This window comes from Bombina bombina, chromosome 1 (genome assembly GCF_027579735.1).
Source record: "Bombina bombina isolate aBomBom1 chromosome 1, aBomBom1.pri, whole genome shotgun sequence".
Taxonomy (NCBI): Eukaryota; Metazoa; Chordata; class Amphibia; order Anura; family Bombinatoridae; genus Bombina; species Bombina bombina.
Genome location: NC_069499.1, coordinates 457,587,927 through 457,614,178, shown reverse-complemented (window position 1 = coordinate 457,614,178; position 26,252 = coordinate 457,587,927). Strand labels below are relative to the sequence as shown.

Genomic DNA, 26,252 nt, shown 5'->3' with positions numbered 1-26,252 from the left:
GAATTCTAGACCAGAGTGGATACATATAACATTGAAAATGTAAGAAATTAAAAACTGAAAACTAAACATCTATTTTTATCACATTTTGTCTTAATGTCATATATACATGATAAGTATTGAAACAGCTTCCAAGTAATAGCAAATTGCTAAAATATAATACCTACAGTACTTTAAGACCCTCTTTTTTAGGAACAACTAAAAGCAGTATAGATGATTTTAGTTATGGTAGAACTTTATGCAATAAACTCAAAACATAGGATATGAAATTAAATTAACGTTACGAGTTGAGTCCTAATAGCCGCTGACCTGGGAAAATTTCTGTATACATGATTCTCTTCTTACATGATCCCACCCATCACATCCTTCACTAATACCTCCATTCTAAGGTTTACCTGCCTTAGTCACTTGCTACGGTATGATTCTCCTCATGATTTCTGCCCAATGTATTTAATAAATTATATTGATTGTTGTTCGGTTAATCAAACCAACCATTCAGAAGAATTAGTGAATTCAAAATTTTGAAAATTCTGCCCATCCTTATTTCTAATTGGTTAATATTATTACATTTACCTTGTGATTCTGTATATTCATAAAGTGCTGGAGCGCTGAGCTTTACTTTGTGTCTTTAAAAAAAAAAAAAAACAGGATTAGGGGAATATTAATTCTGATATTATTCTCTTTTATTTTTCTCAAACTATAATTAAACCATATCAATATTGATGGGTGAAGTAGATGGTATCTGATTACTAAAGATGCTAGAAATGTCTCCAAGAAGTCTGATGAGTTAGCTCCTCCAACCTTCTATAACCGACCCTTTCCAGCTTGAGTTAGTTTACATTATACATATTTGTAGTAAGGAAGGGGCAAATTTTCCTTAGATAGTTTAAAGGGACAGTCTAATTCAGAATTGTTATTGTTTAAAAAGATAGATAATCCCTTTATTACCCATCCCTCAATTTTGCATAACCAACACGGTTATATTAATATACTTTATACCCTGTGATTACCTTGTATCTAAGCCTCTGCAGACTGCCTCCTTATTTCAGTTGTTTTGACAGACTTGCAATTTAACCAATAAGTGCTGACTCCTAGGCAACTCCACAGGCGTGAGCACAATGTTATCTAAATGGCACACATGAACTAATACAATCTTGCTGTGAAAAACTGTCAAATGCATTCAGATAAGAGGCGGTCTTCAAGGCCTTAGAAATTAGCATATGAGCCTACCTCAGTTTAGTTTACTAAAAATACCAAGAGAACAAAGCAAATTTAATGAAACAAGTAAATTGTTATTAATTTTGACTAGACTGTCCATTTAAGCCTTCTTTTGGTATAGTATGCTTACTGCTGCTATGGTATCTCATAATCAACATTGGGGACTGTATTTGTGATATTGCACATGGTCCCAACTTATTAAACCCCTGTATACTTGTGAGGCCCATCCTTGGAATTTCCCTAGTGGATTGTGTCTGATTTTCAGAGAGTACTCTGTGCTAGTTACTGTTACACATACAGGCCTCTAGTTATTAAGGTCTGGCATACCTGATCCGACACTGCGGATCAGGTCCGCCAGACCTCGCTGAATACGGCGAGCAAAACGCTTGCGTATTCAGCATTGCACCAGCAGCTCACAAGAGCTGCTGGTGCAACGCCGCCCCCTGCTGACTCGCGGCCAATGGGCCGCCAGCAGGGGGTGTCAATCAACCCGATCGTACTCGATCGGGTTGATTTCCGGCGATGTGTGTCCTCCTGCTCAAATCAGACGGACACGTTATGGAGCAGCAGTCTTTGTGACCGCTGCTTCATAACTGCTGTTTCTGGCGAGCCTGCAGGCTCGCCAGAAACACGGGGCATCAAGCTCCATACGAAGCTTGATACATATGCCCCACAGTGTGATCCTGCATGGAAGGTGTTGGAGGTGTCTCCAGTTTCCTGTCTCATGTACCCTGTGTTGATCAAAGTACTTATTTCCTGCTCCAGAATACACTTTGGGAATTAAGTTGTACAGTATGTTTCTTTTATTTGTGGCTAATGGGTTTGTGTATGTTTATAAAAAAATTGCACGTGCAATGATTGTATAGGGATAATTTAACAGGTTCAGGGTCAGACTGGGGAAAAAATATGGAGACCAGCCCTATTTTTCATTTTCTCAAAGGGGATTACTGGGATACTCATTCCTCTAATATTTTTTTCAGAATTAAATTATCTCAGTTTGTATTAAACAGAAGCTTTTTATCCCCAGCTGCTGCAGCCCACCGGGAAATCTCCTGGTATCCTGGTAGGCCAATCCAGCCTTGAACAGGGTAATATGTTCAGTCTGAACGTCTAAATATTTTGCAGACAGATTACCTTTTGTGATCCTTTTACTGCTGCTGAGTTTTCAGAAGAGATTCCCTGTTATGAGATTCATGGTTCTCCTTGTCGGCACCTCACAACGGCTCGTGTTTACATCCTTTCTGAAATCAACACTATAAAAAATGCTGATAGGGCCATCTGTCTTGGGAAAACTGTCATGAACAATAACTATGGCTCAGATTCAGTTGTCATATTTAATTAGGGGCTAATGCTAACAATGATATAAATGCTACAAATATTTGATGGTGTTTTTTTTAGCGCTATTGTTTGGATTATACTAAGAATATTTGGAGTACAAAATAATCTGGTTCTAGAAAGGTACTATATTAATTTAAGGCTTCTGTAAACAGTTTAATTAATTCCATATTCATGGCCATCAAACTCAAGATGACATTTCTACGTTTTAATGCAACACATTCAGAATTGCTATGGTACTAAACCCCCAGTGGAAACCTATATAACATATATATGCTTATTCTGTTATCCGAGTCATTCTTATGAACATCCATTTCTTCGTCACCTAATTAATCATAGACTGGCTGCAGGAGTTGGAGGTTATTTATAATAGAGGAGGAAAAGTTCAGAAGATTTTTAGGAAACTTTTTACCTATTGGAAGTGATCAGGTCGTATTATATCACTTAAAATATACATCTTTTCCCTAGTATTTGTAGTGATCCACTTTGCAGAATATGAGAATATCTAGTCTAGTTAAAAGAGAGAAAAAAAGCCAGGTAATATACTTAGAAAGTCACGAATATAGTCACTATCAAAGAAGATAGAGACTAAAAGAATGCACTTGGATAGCACTTCTGTTCCATGAAAATAACATTGAGACTCATATGGACCTTAAACAACCACTGCAGGTCAAGGGTTGAGAGAAAATATTAAAACATAACTTTTATTAACTTAACGTTTACTAAAAAAGTGTACTGTGTGAGTGTGTGTATTTTTTAAAAACACATAGCAACTTTGCTCATAATAAAAGTGGCTTGTAATATTGGGTGAATAAATTTCTTTGGACTTGGAATATTCTTCTTGGGTATATATATTTTTAGTTGGTAATATCCATTTATCAAGTAACGAGTTGGCTTGTGTTCTTTAATATTGTACACCACTTAGGGATTCAAAAACTCCACATGCCATCAAAAGTGTATCATATTAAGCAACCTTATGAATAATATAACTATGATTTTTAACTGTGTGATACACAGGTATTTGTTATTAATAAAAGTTTGTTGTTTACTGTTCCAATTTATCATTCAATGGGGTAACAGTATCACTTGAGATATTTTGTTCTCAGTTTACACATGTATTGTGTGCTTAGGACACTTGATGCAGCAAACTTTTTGCTTATTTTTGATTAATGTATGGCATGTAAAGGTGCTTGGTGTACTTTTGACACAACTTGTTTCAAAGATTTTTTCAAGTTTGTGTTATTCAATTTTTTAATCAAAAATAATATTAATTTTTTGGTTCTACTACCATTACTCAAACAACCATAGAGATATGTTAACTACATTGGATTGTATAGTATTTTAGATATATCTATATAAAATTTGTATTATCCTAACTGAGTTTTGACACTGTTAGTATTAGCGTCTGCTTTCAGTGATCTAATACGGTTAACACCAGATTTTTAAATACTATAATTTTGTTAACATTCAGTAATGAGCGGTTAGCAGTGTTAGCGTTATAATGTTAACATATACTATGCCAGTAGCATTTGCGCCTTGTTTGCCGCTGTAGTTTTTAGTTCTAGAAGTATCGGTTACAGCTATTATGCTGTTCAGATATAGCACGCTCTTTAATCACGCTACTGAAAGATTTGTATTGTCCTAGCTATGTTTTGACACTGAAAGTATTGACGTCTGCTTCCAGTGATCTTATACGGTTAACAACATATTCTTAAATAATATAATTTTGTTAATATTCAGTTATGCCCGGTTAGCAGTGTTAGCGTTATAATGTTAGCATATAATGTGCCAGTAGCATTTGCGCCTGGCTTGCCGCTGTAATTTTTAGTTGTAGAAGTATACTTATTTAGGTATATATATTTTGGCGGTCTTGTGCAATAGTTAACAGTTACAGCTCTTATGCTGTTCAGATATAGCATGCTCTTTAATCTCGTTATTGAAAACTGTATTCGTATTCCTTAAAGTTGGAATCTAGTCCAAATTGCCACTGTCTAAGTAAATTTATTTAAGTTAGCTATGCCATTAAAAAAAGGCTAAACAGGGTATTAACAGCTACCCTTCCCTAACATGTTTCGCCGATAGCGTTTCGGCTTTTTCAAAGGTGACGCGCGCCGGCGTCTCAGGGTATTTAAATGCATAGGCGGCAACCCATTGGCTGCATTTAGACCAATCCCAATACTCTCAGAACTAAGAGGAGGCGTGATTAGACTTTGATTGACTTGAGCCATTGGAAACATATTCGTCGGACTTACGAAGGATCGCTTGAAGAGATGACAGACTGGAAGTGGCATTCAATGTACTTTGAATGACAGAATTGTCCTTTAATATTTATTCCAACTGCGCTTGTATATCATCAAAAGATACATGTTACATTCAAATATGTTTTTATCGAATATTTATAGAACTACTCCTTTCATTACCTTTCTATCAAGGAGGCATATATCATTAGAAATGTGTTTTCTGTTTTGTTCTTCTAAGCGGTGTATAGCAGAACAGATTATAGCATAATTGTGAATATTTATTTATTGAATAATCTATGGTTACAGTTTTTGAATTTTACCATATATTAACAGATCTTACTCTTGATGTTACAAATATATTTATATTGATTATCACCAAGGTTTGGCTTATATTCTTATCAATTTTTAAATTTTACCATATATTGACAGATCTTACTCTTGATGTTATGAATAAATTTATATTGATTGTCACCAAGGTTTGGCTGTATTATTATAAAGCATCTAGTGTGCTTCTGAATAGTGAGTCATATGACTTACACTGAATTGAAAGGAGGTCAATGACTGATCTGGCATTAGAATTTACCTAAGAGCATAACTTGTACTTCTCTCATATTGAAAACTATTAAGTCTTATGATTGAATGAATCTATACTGTCATGTCCTGGACAGTATTGATGTTGATATTGTGACTGAATGCTGTGTAAAAAGTTTTGTATATATTAACTCAAAAAGAGATTAAATGAATTGGTCCTAAAGTATTTAGGTTAGTGTGGTCTGGGATCAAGTGACTGATTGGCAAAACTGCAACAACATTTATTTTGTATAATTTTAGAATAATTTTAATAATTTAAAACATTATGTGTTTCGGGGTTGATATGTGAAATATAAACAACCAAGGATAGTGTTAGAAAATAAATGGTGAAGTGTGATCATCTGGTAAATTGGGGTCTAAGGGGAGCATGGAGCCCTGTGACATAAGTACTGGACTGGTGAGGTACTATAAAACATAAAGGGGGAATTAATTAATTAAGGTCCACTCTGAAGTAGAGTGAGAGTGGTGATATAGGAATGAGCATGAGCTGACATGTCAAGCGTGAATAAAGGTGATGCAAAAAGGGGGAAAAAATTCACACGTGTGGTGGTGGAGAAAGTGGTAAAAAACATTTTTTTATTTATATAATGAAATTTTTTTATCTATTAACCATTGTATGTAGTGTCTCTTCTATACTAACATTTAGAGAGATACATGTATAAGTGAAATTAGGAGGTTTAAATTCTCTTTGTTTTGAGAGTGAGTGTTGTGCATCTTTCTATTGTAAGGTGTTAAATTTACTGCTTGGTATTAAACCCATTATTCATCAGTTGTAATTTACATCTCTTTTATATGCACTGGGTGCTGTGATGTTTGTTTGTAGCAATTGGTATTATTTCCTTTGTCAGAAATATTCTAATCCTTCATATGAACATAGAATAATTGTTCTGTTCATTCATGCCTTTGGGATATACGCTGTCCATTAAATATATCCATTTTGCTTCTGCCTTAAGTAGAGATGTTTCCAAGTCTCCTCCTCTTAGTCCTAAGGATATCTTCTGAATTCCAAAGCATTTTAATTCAGAGGTTTTGGATTGGTGGTATTTAAGGAAATGCGAAGCTACGGACGTGATTTTCTTGTTTTTAGATAGATCTTTGGGGGCATTACGGATGTTTCGCAGGTGTTCCATCAGACGGGTGTGTACAGTTCTAGTCGTCATCCCAATATATAATTTGGGGCATGTGCATTGTAGAACATAGATGACTCCACTAGAATTGCAATTGATATAACTCTTAATTTGATGGTTTTTCCCAAACCTGTCAATGATGGATTTCTTTTTGGTCATATTGCTACATGAGGAGCAGTTTCCACATAAATATGAACCTCTTTCTGGTGGTCTCGTTTTACTGGTTTTTTGTACAAAGTGACTGGGGCTCAGCATTTCTTTTAAATTTCTATTTCTACGATAGCTGAGTTGGACTCTGTCCCCTATTATGTTCTTTAAGAGGGGGTCCGCTTGTAGTATATGCCAGTTGTTGTTGATTATATTCACAATTTGTTTTGTTTGCTGATTATATGTGAGTACTAGTCTGGTTTTGTTATCACCTGTTTTGGTTTTTGTTTTTAGTAACTCAGATCTAGCAGTTTTTAATGCTCTCGTCTTGGCTACGCGGATCGATCTTTTGCTGTATCCCCTTAGGAGTAGACGTTTTTCCAGTTCTGCAGCTCTTATCTTGAAGGTTGTATCTTGTGAGCAATTTCTCCTAAGTCTCAAGAATTCTCCAATTGGTAAGGATTTTGTAGTGTTTGGTGCATGGGCGCTTGTGGCAAATAGGACATTGTTTGTAGCTGTTTCTTTTCGATACAGATCTGTAATCAGGGAGCCGTCATCTTCCTTACAAATTAATAGATCCAAAAAAGAGATTTGGGTCTGACTTTTGTAATGCGTCAATCTGATGTTTAAATTGTTCTGATTTAACTTGGATAGAAAGGTATCTAGATCTTTTTCGGTGCCCTCCCATAGAAACAGGATGTCGTCTATGTACCGGATCCATACAGGAATCTTGTCAATATATTTGTCATTTGTGTCACTAAATACCACAGTTTGCTCCCACCATCCCAAGAATAAATTTGCGTAGGTAGGAGCGCAAGCTGTGCCCATGGCAGTACCTTGAGTTTGGAGGTAGAACTTATTGTTGAAGAGAAAATAGTTTTTGGTTAACACGAATTTGAGTAGATTAAGTGTGAATTGGTTATGATCCGGGCTTTCATCAGAAGACATATCAAGAAAGTATTGGATGGCATTTAGTCCTAGTTTGTGATCAATGCTAGTATACAGTGATTCCACATCACAGGACACTAACCAAGTGTTTTTGGAAATGTAAATGTCCTGTATTATTTGTAGCACTTCCATGGTGTCTTTCACATATGATGATAGTTGTGTTAGGAATGGTCTTAATCTAAAATCCACATATTGACTCGCCTTTTCCGTTAGGTTTTCATTACCGGAAACGATTGGTCTGCCAGGCGGTTTTTGGCTATTTTTGTGGACTTTAGGGATTAAGTAGAATGTTGCAACTTTGGGATGCAAGACAGTCAGGAACTTCTTTTCCTTGGTATTGATTATGCCATTTTTGAAGGCTACATCTATCACTTTGTTGTATTGAGTGTGGAAATCTCCTGTGGGATTACTCCATAGTTCTTTATAGCAAGTTTTATTATTTAATTGAAGTTTTGCCTCTTCCAAATACATTTCTGTAGGCCATATCACGATATTACCGCCCTTGTCGGCGTTACGTATTATGACATCATTCCAGGATTCCATTTCTGAAAGAATATCTCTTTCTTTTTTCGATAGGTTGTGTTGTTTAGTGGTAATATCTAATTTGTTGATACTTTCACATACAATTTGATTGAAGACTTCTATATTGGCACAAGTGTTAGGGGGAACGTATTTTGATTTGGTTTTCAGCGTCTTTCGCCAGTTTGGTATTTCACATTCCTCTTGTTCTGAATTGAGATCTTTTAATATTTGTAACGATTCCAATTCGTCTTCTGTCCAATCGACAGATGGAATATCGGGTTCTTTGTTAGTGAAATGTCTTTTTAGGAGGAGTTTGCGCAGAAACAGTTGTACATCTTTAATTGCCTCAAATTTGTCCAGATTGTTATGTGGACAAAAGGACAAGCCTTTAGATAGCACATTAGTATGCAAAGAGGTTAAATTTCGGTTAGACAGATTTATAATTCTTAATTTCTCATCCTTATCATCGAGAATGGACTCGGATTCCTTTTGGGTGGTTTGTTGGTCTGTTTGTCTTTTTGATTCTTTTTGTTTCTGGTCTGCCTTTTGTTTTTTCCACCCGCCTCTTCTGGTGGCTCTGAATCGGTGCTTGAGTCCTCTTCTAAAAAAGATTTTCTTTTTCTATTTTCCACTATGGTTGTATTACTGGAAGTAGATGCTTGAGCAGCTGTTTCTTGCCCATTGTTATCAGTATCTTCGTTATCTGTATCTGATATGTCGGTTTCCACAATATTAACCCTTTTCTGTGATCTATAATTGGTTATATTGGTTTTGTTTCGCCATTTATAGACTTTGTTATTGTTAAAGTCTTGTATGTCTCTTTGTAATTTGCCCTTCTTAGTTGTCTTGATTTCATTTTCATATTTATCCAATTCTTTTTGATATTTTTTGTATGTATTTTCAAATTCTTGCATTTGTTCAAATTGCTTCAGTTGCTCATTTTGACTTTGGATTATCTCTTCTAGTCTCTCATATTCAGAGGTGTCATGTTTAATGAGGATTTTCATTAGTTTGGCAGAGCATTCGCTTAAGGCTTCTTCCCATTCCATACTTAGATTTTTTTGTTTAAATTCGAATGCTGGGAAGAGTTGTATTCTTAAGCCCCTCTGTATTAAATTCCTCTGAATATACTGCTCACAAAATTGTTTGTCCCACCAGAGTTTGTCTTGTTTAAAGAGATTCTTGTGTAATTCTCTTAGTAGGCTATCTAAGTTGTTTGAAGTTATATCCGTACTGGTGTTTGTTGGATTATTAAAGACTTCATTCATATCAGCCAGTCTTTTTTGCTCCCTTGTTTGTCTATCAGTCTCGAATTTACTAGCCATAGCTTAAATATCAAAATAGTGTGTGCTGTGTTTGCTGGAATCCTATATGTACTATAGGAATATGTAATAAGTGATTTAGTACAAAATAGCGAAAGCACTACACTGATGAGAAGGAACGCTCTATTTTTTGATTCAATATATACACAACATATTCAGGTTAGTTACCAATGGTGTAGAATTTATGTACCTGAATTGCATATACCTGTGTGTATTACTTAAGTGTCTGTATTTAATTAATAGGTATATATTTATATACCCAATGAGCTTGAGTGCTTGTGCATAAAACAACACTAGTCACGAATATAGTCACTATCAAAGAAGATAGAGACTAAAAGAATGCACTTGGATAGCACTTCTGTTCCATGAAAATAACATTGAGACTCATATGGACCTTAAACAACCACTGCAGGTCAAGGGTTGAGAGAAAATATTAAAACATAACTTTTATTAACTTAACGTTTACTAAAAAAGTGTACTGTGTGAGTGTGTGTATTTTTTAAAAACACATAGCAACTTTGCTCATAATAAAAGTGGCTTGTAATATTGGGTGAATAAATTTCTTTGGACTTGGAATATTCTTCTTGGGTATATATATTTTTAGTTGGTAATATCCATTTATCAAGTAACGAGTTGGCTTGTGTTCTTTAATATTGTACACCACTTAGGGATTCAAAAACTCCACATGCCATCAAAAGTGTATCATATTAAGCAACCTTATGAATAATATAACTATGATTTTTAACTGTGTGATACACAGGTATTTGTTATTAATAAAAGTTTGTTGTTTACTGTTCCAATTTATCATTCAATGGGGTAACAGTATCACTTGAGATATTTTGTTCTCAGTTTACACATGTATTGTGTGCTTAGGACACTTGATGCAGCAAACTTTTTGCTTATTTTTGATTAATGTATGGCATGTAAAGGTGCTTGGTGTACTTTTGACACAACTTGTTTCAAAGATTTTTTCAAGTTTGTGTTATTCAATTTTTTAATCAAAAATAATATTAATTTTTTGGTTCTACTACCATTACTCAAACAACCATAGAGATATGTTAACTACATTGGATTGTATAGTATTTTAGATATATCTATATAAAATTTGTATTATCCTAACTGAGTTTTGACACTGTTAGTATTAGCGTCTGCTTTCAGTGATCTAATACGGTTAACACCAGATTTTTAAATACTATAATTTTGTTAACATTCAGTAATGAGCGGTTAGCAGTGTTAGCGTTATAATGTTAACATATACTATGCCAGTAGCATTTGCGCCTTGTTTGCCGCTGTAGTTTTTAGTTCTAGAAGTATCGGTTACAGCTATTATGCTGTTCAGATATAGCACGCTCTTTAATCACGCTACTGAAAGATTTGTATTGTCCTAGCTATGTTTTGACACTGAAAGTATTGACGTCTGCTTCCAGTGATCTTATACGGTTAACAACATATTCTTAAATAATATAATTTTGTTAATATTCAGTTATGCCCGGTTAGCAGTGTTAGCGTTATAATGTTAGCATATAATGTGCCAGTAGCATTTGCGCCTGGCTTGCCGCTGTAATTTTTAGTTGTAGAAGTATACTTATTTAGGTATATATATTTTGGCGGTCTTGTGCAATAGTTAACAGTTACAGCTCTTATGCTGTTCAGATATAGCATGCTCTTTAATCTCGTTATTGAAAACTGTATTCGTATTCCTTAAAGTTGGAATCTAGTCCAAATTGCCACTGTCTAAGTAAATTTATTTAAGTTAGCTATGCCATTAAAAAAAGGCTAAACAGGGTATTAACAGCTACCCTTCCCTAACATGTTTCGCCGATAGCGTTTCGGCTTTTTCAAAGGTGACGCGCGCCGGCGTCTCAGGGTATTTAAATGCATAGGCGGCAACCCATTGGCTGCATTTAGACCAATCCCAATACTCTCAGAACTAAGAGGAGGCGTGATTAGACTTTGATTGACTTGAGCCATTGGAAACATATTCGTCGGACTTACGAAGGATCGCTTGAAGAGATGACAGACTGGAAGTGGCATTCAATGTACTTTGAATGACAGAATTGTCCTTTAATATTTATTCCAACTGCGCTTGTATATCATCAAAAGATACATGTTACATTCAAATATGTTTTTATCGAATATTTATAGAACTACTCCTTTCATTACCTTTCTATCAAGGAGGCATATATCATTAGAAATGTGTTTTCTGTTTTGTTCTTCTAAGCGGTGTATAGCAGAACAGATTATAGCATAATTGTGAATATTTATTTATTGAATAATCTATGGTTACAGTTTTTGAATTTTACCATATATTAACAGATCTTACTCTTGATGTTACAAATATATTTATATTGATTATCACCAAGGTTTGGCTTATATTCTTATCAATTTTTAAATTTTACCATATATTGACAGATCTTACTCTTGATGTTATGAATAAATTTATATTGATTGTCACCAAGGTTTGGCTGTATTATTATAAAGCATCTAGTGTGCTTCTGAATAGTGAGTCATATGACTTACACTGAATTGAAAGGAGGTCAATGACTGATCTGGCATTAGAATTTACCTAAGAGCATAACTTGTACTTCTCTCATATTGAAAACTATTAAGTCTTATGATTGAATGAATCTATACTGTCATGTCCTGGACAGTATTGATGTTGATATTGTGACTGAATGCTGTGTAAAAAGTTTTGTATATATTAACTCAAAAAGAGATTAAATGAATTGGTCCTAAAGTATTTAGGTTAGTGTGGTCTGGGATCAAGTGACTGATTGGCAAAACTGCAACAACATTTATTTTGTATAATTTTAGAATAATTTTAATAATTTAAAACATTATGTGTTTCGGGGTTGATATGTGAAATATAAACAACCAAGGATAGTGTTAGAAAATAAATGGTGAAGTGTGATCATCTGGTAAATTGGGGTCTAAGGGGAGCATGGAGCCCTGTGACATAAGTACTGGACTGGTGAGGTACTATAAAACATAAAGGGGGAATTAATTAATTAAGGTCCACTCTGAAGTAGAGTGAGAGTGGTGATATAGGAATGAGCATGAGCTGACATGTCAAGCGTGAATAAAGGTGATGCAAAAAGGGGGAAAAAATTCACACGTGTGGTGGTGGAGAAAGTGGTAAAAAACATTTTTTTATTTATATAATGAAATTTTTTTATCTATTAACCATTGTATGTAGTGTCTCTTCTATACTAACATTTAGAGAGATACATGTATAAGTGAAATTAGGAGGTTTAAATTCTCTTTGTTTTGAGAGTGAGTGTTGTGCATCTTTCTATTGTAAGGTGTTAAATTTACTGCTTGGTATTAAACCCATTATTCATCAGTTGTAATTTACATCTCTTTTATATGCACTGGGTGCTGTGATGTTTGTTTGTAGCAATTGGTATTATTTCCTTTGTCAGAAATATTCTAATCCTTCATATGAACATAGAATAATTGTTCTGTTCATTCATGCCTTTGGGATATACGCTGTCCATTAAATATATCCATTTTGCTTCTGCCTTAAGTAGAGATGTTTCCAAGTCTCCTCCTCTTAGTCCTAAGGATATCTTCTGAATTCCAAAGCATTTTAATTCAGAGGTTTTGGATTGGTGGTATTTAAGGAAATGCGAAGCTACGGACGTGATTTTCTTGTTTTTAGATAGATCTTTGGGGGCATTACGGATGTTTCGCAGGTGTTCCATCAGACGGGTGTGTACAGTTCTAGTCGTCATCCCAATATATAATTTGGGGCATGTGCATTGTAGAACATAGATGACTCCACTAGAATTGCAATTGATATAACTCTTAATTTGATGGTTTTTCCCAAACCTGTCAATGATGGATTTCTTTTTGGTCATATTGCTACATGAGGAGCAGTTTCCACATAAATATGAACCTCTTTCTGGTGGTCTCGTTTTACTGGTTTTTTGTACAAAGTGACTGGGGCTCAGCATTTCTTTTAAATTTCTATTTCTACGATAGCTGAGTTGGACTCTGTCCCCTATTATGTTCTTTAAGAGGGGGTCCGCTTGTAGTATATGCCAGTTGTTGTTGATTATATTCACAATTTGTTTTGTTTGCTGATTATATGTGAGTACTAGTCTGGTTTTGTTATCACCTGTTTTGGTTTTTGTTTTTAGTAACTCAGATCTAGCAGTTTTTAATGCTCTCGTCTTGGCTACGCGGATCGATCTTTTGCTGTATCCCCTTAGGAGTAGACGTTTTTCCAGTTCTGCAGCTCTTATCTTGAAGGTTGTATCTTGTGAGCAATTTCTCCTAAGTCTCAAGAATTCTCCAATTGGTAAGGATTTTGTAGTGTTTGGTGCATGGGCGCTTGTGGCAAATAGGACATTGTTTGTAGCTGTTTCTTTTCGATACAGATCTGTAATCAGGGAGCCGTCATCTTCCTTACAAATTAATAGATCCAAAAAAGAGATTTGGGTCTGACTTTTGTAATATACTTAGAAATACTGAACCTTGACACTATATTTGTGTCCCCATTTATTAATCTGTTCCATGATGAGTCATTTAAAGAACAATTCTCTTTCTTTCTAATCTTAACATAGCTATACATGAACAGGAAGTGATAGCACACTTTCTACATATAGAGAAATAGTAATCTCAGTTTTTTTGTAAATTTCGACATAATTCCAAGTGATGAAAACCTATATAGCCATCATTAAAGAATTTCTTACCATTCCAATTATGCAGAAATTGATTTATTGAAAACATAAAACATGAGTAAGGTACCGGTGTTTATAGATTTGGACAAAGATGTTTTCCAATTCCTTTATTGTTACATGAAACCAAACCAGGTAAAATCACTATGTGGAATAGAATCTAAGGCTATTTTAGGATTATTTTAGAATCTACAGATATTTTAGGAATAGGTAGAAATCTAGTAGATGTTTTTGTCATGTTAAAAGCAGATTTCCAAAACAATATAGAATTTGTCTTGAAAATACCAATGCTCTAGTAGAATGCTGTGTAATTTTGTGTATTAAAGTAAATGTCAATTTTTATGCTAAAGCCCGGTTTTTATAAAATTCGATTAAAAACAGGGGCACTTTAATTCATCAAAATTTACATTTCACTCCACCCGTTGCAAAGCCTCTTCCTGGGTCTAAAATGAGGAATCCGGCTTCCTCCAATCACGGCGTTGAATCAGACACTGATTCTTTGGGGGCGGAGGGGAGTCGTGATTGGAGGATGACCTATCCATCATTTCTGACATCAGAAATGGCTTGTTGCAACAACCGGAGGAAGCTGGAGCTGCTGTCAAGATTAAAAGGTAAGTATTTTTTTCACAGCACAAGTGAAATATAAATTTTGATGAATTAAAGTGCCCCTGTTTTTAATTGAATTTTTAAAAACTGGGCACTTTAGCATCAAAATTGACATTCACTTTAATGACAAAAATAAAGAGTCCCTCCCTTTAGTTGAAAGTTATTGAGTTTTTGCTGAAAAATACTGGGATTTCTATTAAATGTTTAAACTTTGTCGGTTTACTGTTTCTTCCAGTCATAAGTACTGGGAAAAATATACATTTTTGTTTTGATACACAGTATGAATAAAAAAGTTTAATCTTTTATGCATTTGTAATCAACAATAAAGCTAACATAACACTGCTTATTGTGAAATTTGAAAATGTAGGAAAATGAGTATTCCAGTCACCTCACAAACTGTTGATCCCATAGTTTAAAGGCACCTAAAGCTAGAAAATAAAATGAGGTCAATGTCAATAAACAAAAAAATAAATAAATAAGAATAAAACAACAATAAAATGACATATATGTTTTAATACAGTTTTAACAGTTTTAAATTCTGATTGCTGGATTATAATAAAATATTGCTGTTATATAGTTATACTGTATATGCCTTTTCATATTTACTTTTTTAAATGTATGTTTCAGATATATGGAATAATATTGCTGTCAAAAAGGCAAGTGTGTGATTCTTTATCATTGTACATAAATTGCGATATATGAATACAAGTCTAAATTTACAAATAGAATTTATTATTATTTTTTATAAATACAATTTTATTTTTTTTAGAACAAAAATCCTTCATTACAAATAGAATTCTTTTTTTTTTTTAAGTGCAATTTTAGTTTTTTGGAACTACAATCTTCTTTTGTGGATATACAAGACATTTTTTTTCTTTTGGAAGTTCAATTTTGTTGGTAAAGTCATTTCAGCAGTTTGCCTTTGCTTTTAATTAAATGTAGAGAAATGGCTGACAACCCCACCACATCAGCATCATCTCAGGTAAACTTTTAACATTTGTCATGTAACATGGCTTAACATGTCAAAAGTGATTATTCTCATTTGCATCATACACCACTATACAGAGGAATATTGATTTTGATGCTTAAATTAAAGTTTTCTTAGTAGCAGGAAAACTGTCTGTAGCATGTGGTCTTCTTAGAGAATTTGGTTTTTTTATGTTGTCATTTGCCATACAGCATGCTTTAACACGCCTAAAGTGCTTATTTTGCCTTGTTTTATACAATAATGTACTAAAAAATGTATTTCCCCCTAAATAATGTATTTGTAAACTTAGATTTGTATTCATATCTGACAATTTATGTACAATGATGAAGAATCACACACACTTGCCTTTTTGACAGCAATCTTATTCCATACAGGTATAGCAAGTAATTTATAACACCTATAGCTCAGAGAGTGATGTTGTTATTAATCCATTAACTAATTTATTACAATATTTTTGCAGCACAATTTGCAGCTATTCCGTGCAGATCCTCAGTCTGAAAAATGGAAGGCTTATACTGAATATATTGACAGCATTGTCCTAGATGGATTGTACAGAGCAATCAAGTGCTCACTTCAGTACTTGTGTGATAACACAGAGGCACAACTTAAAAATGATCCTATATTTAAAATAGAACTTGTTCTTAATGGAAGTGAAATGACGTTTAAGCCATCTCTTGATCCTAAAATCAATGGCAATTTTGCTGACATTATAGAGGGTTTGTTAGGAAACACATACAGAACTGCATCTTTTATACCTTGTGTTGCTACACACCTAGGAAAACATACATACCAGGTAGGTACTATTTTATATCCACTAAAATGTAAAGCTTGAACAATTTCCTGACATGCAATAACAATATAGGTTTTCAATAAAGAGAAAATACATGTCATTAAAGGGACTGTAAACACCTTGAGATTAGTTATGGGTCATGAAACAACTTTGCAATATACGTTCATGATTTATTTTTCCCCCTTTTCATGTACTTTGGGAAAAAAATACATTTTAAGCTCACATTATTACTGTGGTTATCCTTGTTGTCTGCAGAATAAAGCCTGGATTGATTCCTCCAAATAAGGCAAATAGTGGGTTGAGTTTGACTATTGAAAATCAAATGCTGCAAACAAAAATGTATTTTTTTTTTCAAAAGTGTTTAGACTTGGCAGGTATGTTTTCTTTCATGTAAGTGGCAATAGTCCATGAGCTAGTGACGTATTGGGATATACATTCCTACCAGGAGGGGGCAAAGTTTCCCAAACCTCAAAATGCCTATAAATACACCTCCCACCTCACTCGTACTTCAGTTTTACAAACTTTGCCTCCTTGTGGAGGTGGTGACGCAAGATGTGCTTGATTTCTTCTGTAATAAGCGCTTCTAAGCATATTGAAGCCCGGTTACTCTCATAGTGCAGTGTTTGTCTGAGGGATGTGAAGGGAATATTGCCTGATGAAGCCATGTTTTCCCCTATGGAAAATCTATTCTGTCTGCTATATGTGGATGGGTGTCTTGTGTTAAGTATATATAATTTTTTAAGACACTCTCAGCTATGTTTGGTACTTTATCCTATAACGTTTTAAATGTATATTATATATATTTGCCATGATTCAGGTCTGTGTATTTCCCTTTTGCAGTCTAACAGTTTCAGCATGGAAATTATGTTTATGGGAGTTTTTTAGACTTACCTGGGGTTCCCAGTTAGTTGTAACTTGGAGTCTTTTTCTTTTAAAATTTTCGTGGGCTTAGGCTCGCGATGACACAGAATGTTACTTTTTTTTTTTTAATTCAGGTATATGACATGTAAACAGTTACATACAAATAATTTGAAAATTGTACAGGGTCTAAATTTACAACAGATATTGTAATAAAAGCATGTGGTACATAACACATGATAATATAAGACATGGATTTCAAGAATATCGTACTATGAGCATTACTGGTTAGCTTCATATTTATATCATCGAAGATTTTTCACTGTTTGCTACCCGAACTCTCTAATTTTTAACTTATTAAACTAAACTAAACCTAAAAGAAGAAGAAGAGGGAAAAAAAGAAAAGAAATCGCGGTTAAATAATTCTCAGCCAAATGTGAATGGCATGCACACATGGATATGTTGCTCAGCACAGAAAAGTAGATATGGTTGCAAATTACTAAGATTCTGTACCTCACAGCGGTATGTCTGGTAAAAAGTATTCTTCGCAAGAATCAAATTGCGAGTCGGCCAAAGGTTGAGCTTTTTGATAATTGACATATTTCAAACAGGCTGTGAATTGTTAGTATAGATCAGAATACCTCTATGACTATGGAACTGGGCAATACATACAGTAATTACAAAAATTAGCTGAGCAAATGTTAAAAAAAATATATTGTGTGACATAAATCGTAAGCATGCTCAAAATTGGCTGGTTTCTTGAGTAAAGGGGGAAGAACCAATGGGACTCATTGCTATAATATTAATAGTTTATCTGGTTCTGATTGGCCCAATTGTAAAATTAGATATGAGGGTCCCCCTGTTGGTTGGTATGAATTCCTAATTTTTCCATTCTTTCAAACTAACAAAAAGTAAACATAAAACAAACAAATAAACAGAACATAAGTACCAAGATCCCCTCTGAATGGAGTAGTAATTTTACATAAAAGTAGAGATACAGGACACCTTAAATTTAAGAGATTGCTATATATATATATATATATATATAATGATGGGCAAGTCTGTTAGCCACTCCCGAATTCTGTTGGCATGGTTAGCGAGGTAATGTGCGAAAGCAGATGATCAGGCCTTTCTAGTACAGTGTATCAGTTAGAGTATTCCTTGCTGGAATTTGTAAGTTGGCTTTTGATGGAAAACCATTAGTTATATCAGTAATAAAATAAAGATTATGGTTTGCGGAATATTACTCTAAGATGTACCACCTTAAGCCCTCGATGGCTACTAAAGAGTCCTCCTCGTATGAAATAATACATTTCTTACATTCGTTGGGTCTGCCATCCCTCCCAGACAGGGATGGAGAAGTACTTAAAGCTCCATTTTCCCCAAATGAGCTTAGTTTAGCCATTAAACACTCCCAAAATAACAAGGCTCCAGGCCCAGATGGGTACCCAACAGCCTTCTATAAATTGTTTAAACCGGAACTCCAGGGGATCCTCCTCAAGGTCTTTTCGGAAGCCCGAGAGGCAGGCTCATTCCATAAAGAATTTTTACAAGCAGTAATTCTACCCATTCCGAAACCAAACAAAGATCCCTCACAATGTACGAGCTACAGACCAATCTCCTTGATAAATGGTGATGTAAAGCTTTATGCAAAGCTATGGGCTAACCGCCTCAATAGCCTGCTCCCGAAGGTGATTCATACAGACCAAGTTGGTTTCACGTTTGGTAGAGAAGGCCCAGACAATTCTCGAAAAACGCTAAACATACTCACAGAAGCCTCCCGGCTGAAGACACCCATGCTGGCCCTGTCGCTGGACGCAGAAAAAGCGTTTGACAGGGTCAGATGGGAATACCTATGGTATACGCTTGCTCAATTTGGCATGCCAGAGACCGTGATTAAAGCAATCCGTGCCCTATACTCTTGTCCCTCAGCAGTAGTTAAGGGTATGAGGTTTGCCTCCCCGGAAATATGTATCACCAACGGCACCAGACAAGGATGCCCCCTGTCACCTTTAATTTTTTCCATGGCCATAGAACCTCTAGCTCAGGCTATTAGACAATCACCTGCAGTAAGAGGGGTCCAGCTTGGATGCGCTACTGCGAAGATCGCACTATACGCGGACGATGTTACTCTGTTCTTAACAAACCTAATAGGCTCCCTGCCAGTACTCTTTGATACTATCTCTGAGTTCGGAGCTCATAGCTACTACAAAGTAAATGTCACCAAAACAGAGGCTTTACCAGTATGCATGCCAGCATTTGAATTGGATATACTACAAACATTGTACTCCTTCCAATGGTCTCGAACCACCATTAGGCACTTAGGGGTACAGCTCGGTCCGGACCCGAAATTGGTTATTTCCATTAACTATACAAACCTCATTAAAGAGGTCACTGAGCTTACATCTTCGTGGAGTCTTAAAGAAATTTCATGGTTGGGCCGCATCGCCTCCTTCAAAATGACGATCTTGCCAAAAATTCTGTACTATTTCCGCTGCATCCCTCTTAATGTACCTGCCGCTCTAATAGACAAGCTTCAATCTCTTGGACAACACTATATCTGGAATAAGTCCAGGCCTCGGATAGCGGCGAAAATACTCCAAAAAAGATATGAATTTGGAGGAGTTGCAATGCCTAGCATACGTGGATATTATGAGGCAGCCAGGCTTTCTCATATCACGGCGTGGGCGGATAAGGGGGAACAACAGGGCTGGAAAAGCATAGAAACATCGGCTCTTCCCCTAGGCCTAAAGTTGGCAGACTTACCCTGGATCCCTAAGCATTGCGTTGACAGCTTGGGATTACAAAACGTCATCATCAGAGATAATCTGAAAGTTTGGTATAGCCTTAGAAACCTACGCGACATCGCCCCACACCCGTCTCCCATTCATTCTATACCAGCCTTACTGGCGGCTCTCCCTGACACACACATACAGCAATGGAGTGACTTAGACCTGAAAGTGGTCTCCCGTGTATACCCCTCGGGCACCTTAATCTCACCCCACAATATCAGTACCATTATCCCAGAGCCCCCCCCCCCCCCGTGGGCCTCTTTTGAATATTCGAGGCTCTATGCCTTTATGACATCTTGGGGATTCCCCAAAGCCCTAAACAGGCCCCTGACTAACTGGGAAAAGCTATGGCAACTCCCTATTAGGACTCCTAGGCTCATATCGTTCCATTATGATCTTCTACAGTCATCCACTAACAAAGACAGACCATGGCAGCTAAGAGCTTGGGAGGGAGATTTATCCAGACCTATTTCAGATAAAGACCTATCCACAGCCATGACGTTAACTAAAAAGACAGTACACTGTGCAAACACACTAGAAGCTTATATGAAATTATTCCTAAAATGGTACTATACTCCCACGAGGCTGTCACAAATGTTTCACAACGCCCCCTTTGTGTTGGAGGGAGTGCATGCAAAGAGGCTCAGATATGCATATCTGGTGGGACTGCCCAAAACTGGCACCTCTCTGGACACAGGTACAAACCCTCTGTACCAACTTGGGGCTATCTACCCCACTCACTCCAGCAATCGCTCTCTTACACATTTTCCCGAGGAGCGTTCCAACCCACATCTCTAAATTGGTCATCTTTGTCCTAGCGGCCACAAAACTGGCAATAGCAAGGGCCTGGAAACAAACCCATCCCCCAGATGTAACGGTTGTTACATCTATAATGCAGGTGTACGCCACAATGGAACAAAGTTTCTATTCCCATATGGACAAAGAGGAGCTTTATTGGCAGATTTGGGAGTCCTGGTTTAACTACCAGGGAGCCCAAAGCTAAATGCCTAGTCGAATTAAAGATTCCAGTTACCCCTACCACCATATCCATGTCCCTCCCCCTTCCCCCTCCCCCCCCCTCCCCTCTCACGTGGTATGAAAGCTCATACTCTTCCTCCCCCCGCCTCTTCTCAACCTAAGGCCCCCCCAGCCTGGAGATGCGCACTATAATTACCAGTTGCAGTACACGGAGAGGCACTCCTAAGCTGACTTCACAAAATTCCTAGAAAGTTGAGTTACTGTATAGGACTGAGGTTTTACCCGGTCCTTGTATCCTAAGTTTGTTCATACTGTTCGTAAATGAGGTTTTCATAATGGATATATTTCTTAGTTCACATTAATCGAAAATGAGGTTTATATGGTAGATATCTTATTTCATACTTGACATGCTTGACCTAGCAGTATTTTCATTAATAGCTATACCTACTGAGCCAATACAACAGCATAATGCTTATGTATATGTTATCCTGTTGGTCACCTGCGCTGTGACATCTGCTGTAATGTTTAATCCTCAATAAAAAAAATTTTGGAAAAAAATAAATAAAAAAAAATAAAAATAAAAATAAAGATTATATGGCTATAGCAAGATTTTAGCACATGGAGACAGTTAGAGGCCATCAACATCACGTGTATTGTGTTGGTATGTTGTGCATTATAGCGGATAAAGCTTTTCCCGTTTTCCTTCCTCCTCCCCCTCTTAATACTAAGATTTGATTAGCTATGATTATGTAAGATAAAATTTAAGTTATGAGCAAGCGGAGTATGGCAGAACAAACATGTGGATTATCTAACATTGTAAAGTGACCCATACACAGATATAGATAACATTGATTGCAAACCCCACCACAACCCCATGTCCAAATAGGTGTTTCAAATGGATTTTTGATTACACAGCAGAGTACCTTATACTCCTGTAGTGAGGACTACAATACAACTTGTTAAACTGCCTAGCAATCGTATGTAATGCTTATAGGTGACCTGCAAACAGAGATTGCTCCACGGTGCCGTTTCAAAATTCACATATGAAAATGTAGCCTTGTAATGAAATGCATGCAGAATTAAAATATTATTATGCATAGACAACAAACGTGTTCAAACTTATCAACAGAAAGAGTTATCAGAACTAGAAAAACATCCTTATTCAAATAAGTGGAGCATAGCTTTAGCTGATATTATTATTCAGAATGGTATACTGATGTATATAGTTTCCACTAATAGTCTCTCCTGCATGGAGGCACCCTTGTGTATGAAAGTACCTGCAAAGTGTGGTCCTATTTATGCAGCTTCTTATTCCTGCAGGGCCCCGGCTGCATATGAAGTTTCACTCACAGTCTAGCCAATTCCCATACGCTCACTGTATTGTGCAGGGATTAGTAAAGGAGAAACCTGTAGCACCAAACAAAGGGTGTCCCCCCTAAACTTTTGTACAAATTATAATGTAATTTGCCTAGGCGATTTCCTGGTAGTAGGCCACAAATCAGCCTGGTTCAAACATGAAGGGAGTAGGACAAAGTCCACATCTGGAACTGCACACAGAGAGTGCCGACGAGATCGGTCAGTATCTGATTTTTCCGAATCCCGGTCAAGCAAGGTAAGGGCCAGGTCTCCATTCCTTTCCATAGCAGTATCGTTCAAGCATTTCTTTCCGTTACTTACGCGCATCATTTGGGAAGTTTCCTCCAATGCAATTGCGGTCCGCTCAGTATAATACCGCACAGGGCAGAGTTTCTCCACGGAATCCTGAGAGTAGTATCCGAGTGTGATTTTCGCTCTTGCTGTGATGGCGTTGTCACAAGAAGCAACTATAGGGAGGATCTCACAAAAGGAACCAGGACAGCCAAAGCTGATCTCAGTCAGGTAATAAGCTTCATCCTTGATGAGTAAACTCTGTGTTGGCTCCACCATCTCCACACTAGAAACTGGTCCCTTGGTGGTTCGGGCTTCCCGTATTAATTTCTCCAGCGATTGTTGTAGCCCATTGAATAACGGTAAAAGTAGTGCAGTTATGTCATTTAGACTGTGCACCATCTTGTCTATATGCTGCTTTACAGGTTGAAAGCCCAACGGCTTTAAAATTGTTAACTGACTCCACGGTGGCCAGAAGATGAAATATCTGATCCACAAAAGTTTCCGGGCACCTAAGCTGCCAAGGAAGATTGGATGGCAAAAAGTGTAGCCACAGATATGCTCAAAAAAGCAGGGAAATTACTTGGAGCTCTGTAATTCAGTGGCCATCTTACAATGCCACCAACCGGAAGTCAGAATGTTACATTTTATTGCGCCATTTTTGGCGAGTCACGTCATTTCTTGCGACTTTCTTGTTGCAAGTATTTTTGCGCAAAGTCACGCTTGTTATGACGCATATTTCACTTGTTAAAAACTTTTTTTCTCTGCATTTGAGCCATTCTTGGCGCCAAAATGTGTTATATTAAGTCTCTCCCTCTTTTGCTCTCTGCTCTAATTTGTTTCTTAGAGGGCTAAGTTGCTTGCTTTTGATTATTACCTTATTTCTATCATAACCATTTTTTCCCATTCCTGAAACTGCTATTTTGAGGAAATTGGATATTTTGTTTAAATGTTATTTTTTTCTTTTTTGTTACATGTTGCAACAAGATGTCTCAGACTGATCCTGCCTCTGATGTTACTGTAGGAACTAAGCTGACTGAACACAATTCTACCAAAACTAAGGGCGCGATCCGATATAGATCGCAGTTTGCGGCGCAAGCGAGGGAACCGGCGTCGCCCGCAGTTTCAGCTCGCAACTCGAGCTATCCCATATAAGTCGCCGTCAGATGCTAACGTGCCGTAAGTCTGACAAACCAGCGATGTCCAGAAATCTGCGCAAGTACAAATTTCTGGCGTCGCCAGTGACTTGCGCCACGTTAGAAACTGCCGGCGCCTATAAAACCTGACTAAAGTCTAAAACACCCGCACTGTCTAACACGCCTCCCTAACATAGCCCGACACGTCTAACACTCCTTCCTAACAAAGCCCGACACGTCTAACCCTCTATCCGCTATCCCCCCTCACTATCCTAACAATAAAAAAGCTATTAACCCCTAAACCGCCGCTCCCGTACCCCGCCGCAACCTAATAAAGTTATTAACCCCTAAACCGCCGCTCCCGTACCCCGCCGCCAACTATATTATATCTATAACCCCCTAAAGTGAGCCCCTAACACAGCCGCCATCTATATTAAAATTATTAACCCCTAATGTAAGCCCCTTACACCGCCGCCATCTCTATTAAAATGATTAACCCCTAATTTAATCTACCTACCCCGCCGCCAGCTATATTATCTATATTAACCCTAAGTATATTATAATTAATATAGGTATTACATTATATATATTAACTATATTAACCCTAATTATATTAGGGTTAATATAGTTAATATAGTTACTATAGTATTTATATTAACTATATTAACTCTATCTAACCCTAACACCCCTAACTAAATTTATATTAAATTAATCTAATTCATTTATAAACTAAAATATTCCTATTTAAATCTAAATACTTACCTATAAAATAAACCCTAAGATAGCTACAATATAATTAATAATTACATTGTAGCTATGTTAGGGTTAATATTTATTTTACAGGTAAATTGTTAATTATTTTAACTAGGTATAATAGATATTAAATAGTTATTAACTATTTAATATCTACCTAGTTAAAATAATTACCCAATTACCTGTAAAATAAATCCTAACCTAAATTACAAATACACCTACACTATCAATAAATTTAATAAACTACAAACATCTATCTAAAAATACAATTAAATTAACTAAACTAAATTACAAAAAAAACCAAACACTAAATTACAAAAAATAAAAAAAAGATTACAAGATTTTTAAGCTAATTACACCTATTCTAAGCCCCCTAATAAAATAATAAACCCCCAAAATAAAAAAAATTCCCTGCCCTATTCTAAATTAAACAAATTTCAAAGCTCTTTACCTTACCAGCCCTTAAAAGGGCCTTTTGTGGGGCATGCCCCAAAGAATTCAGCTCTTTTGCATACAACAAATACAATCCCCCCCCCCATTACAACCCACCACCCACATACCCCTATTCTAAAACCACCCAAACCCCCCTTAAAAAAGCCTAACACTACCCCCCTGAAGATCTCCCTACCTTGTCTTCACCACACCGGGCCGAACTCCTGATCCGATCCGGGCGATGTCTTCCTCCAAGCGGCAAAGAAGAATTCTTCCTCCGGCGATGTCTTCCTCCAAGCGGCAAAGAAGAATTCTTCCTCCGGCGACGTCTTCCTCCAAGCGGCAGCAAAGTCTTCATTCTTCCGGCGGCATCTTCAACCTTCTTTCTTCGCTCCGCCGCCGCGGAGCATCCATCCAGGCCGACGACTGAACGACGAATGAGGTACCTTTAAATGACGTCATCCAAGATGGCGTCCGCCGAATTCCGATTGGCTGATAGGATTCTATCAGCCAATCGGAATTAAGTTAAAAAAATCTGATTGGCTGATTGAATCAGCCAATCAGATTCAAGTTCAATCCGATTGGCTGATCCAATCAGCCAATCAGATTGAGCTCGCATTCTATTGGCTGTTCCAAACCCGCGCAAATATTGGCGTCGCCGGCTTTTGCGGGCGACGATTTATATCGGATCGACCCCTAAGTGTGTATGTTGTAAAATTAGCTGAACTTACTTCTTCAGCTCAAATATGTGGCATTATTCAATGCTGATAATGTTTCTATAAGTACAAATACTTCTTCTGTTAAACCTTCACAGTTCACAAGGTACATGATTTTCCTGTAGATATGAAAGATTATATTGCTGCAGCCATAGAGAAGGCTATGACTGCTATTCCACCTTCAAATAAATGTAAAAGGTCTCTCCTAAACTCTCAAATCTGATGAAGCTTGTATTGATTGACAGCATACTGAAGTATCTTCTGCTGATGAGGTTTTCTCTGGCTCAGAAGATCCTACTTCAGAGACTGAAATTGATAAATCAACTTTTCTTTTTAAGATTGAATATATTCGTTCTTTATTAAAGGAAGTATTGTTTACTTTGGGTGTTGAGGAATCTAGTCCTCCTGTTAACAAGAATAGCAAACG

The 26,252-nt window shown here is 36.5% G+C and overlaps 1 protein-coding gene across 1 annotated transcript in view; it reads left to right on the top strand.

Moving 5' to 3' along the window:
- The window catches only part of LOC128658546 (dynein axonemal heavy chain 11-like), a 1,692,686-nt gene that overhangs the window by 297,664 nt on the left and 1,368,770 nt on the right, over window positions 1-26,252 (top strand). The window contains 1 exon segment of the mRNA XM_053712841.1: window positions 16,184-16,516. Within this exon segment, the coding sequence (XP_053568816.1) occupies window positions 16,184-16,516 (333 nt within the window).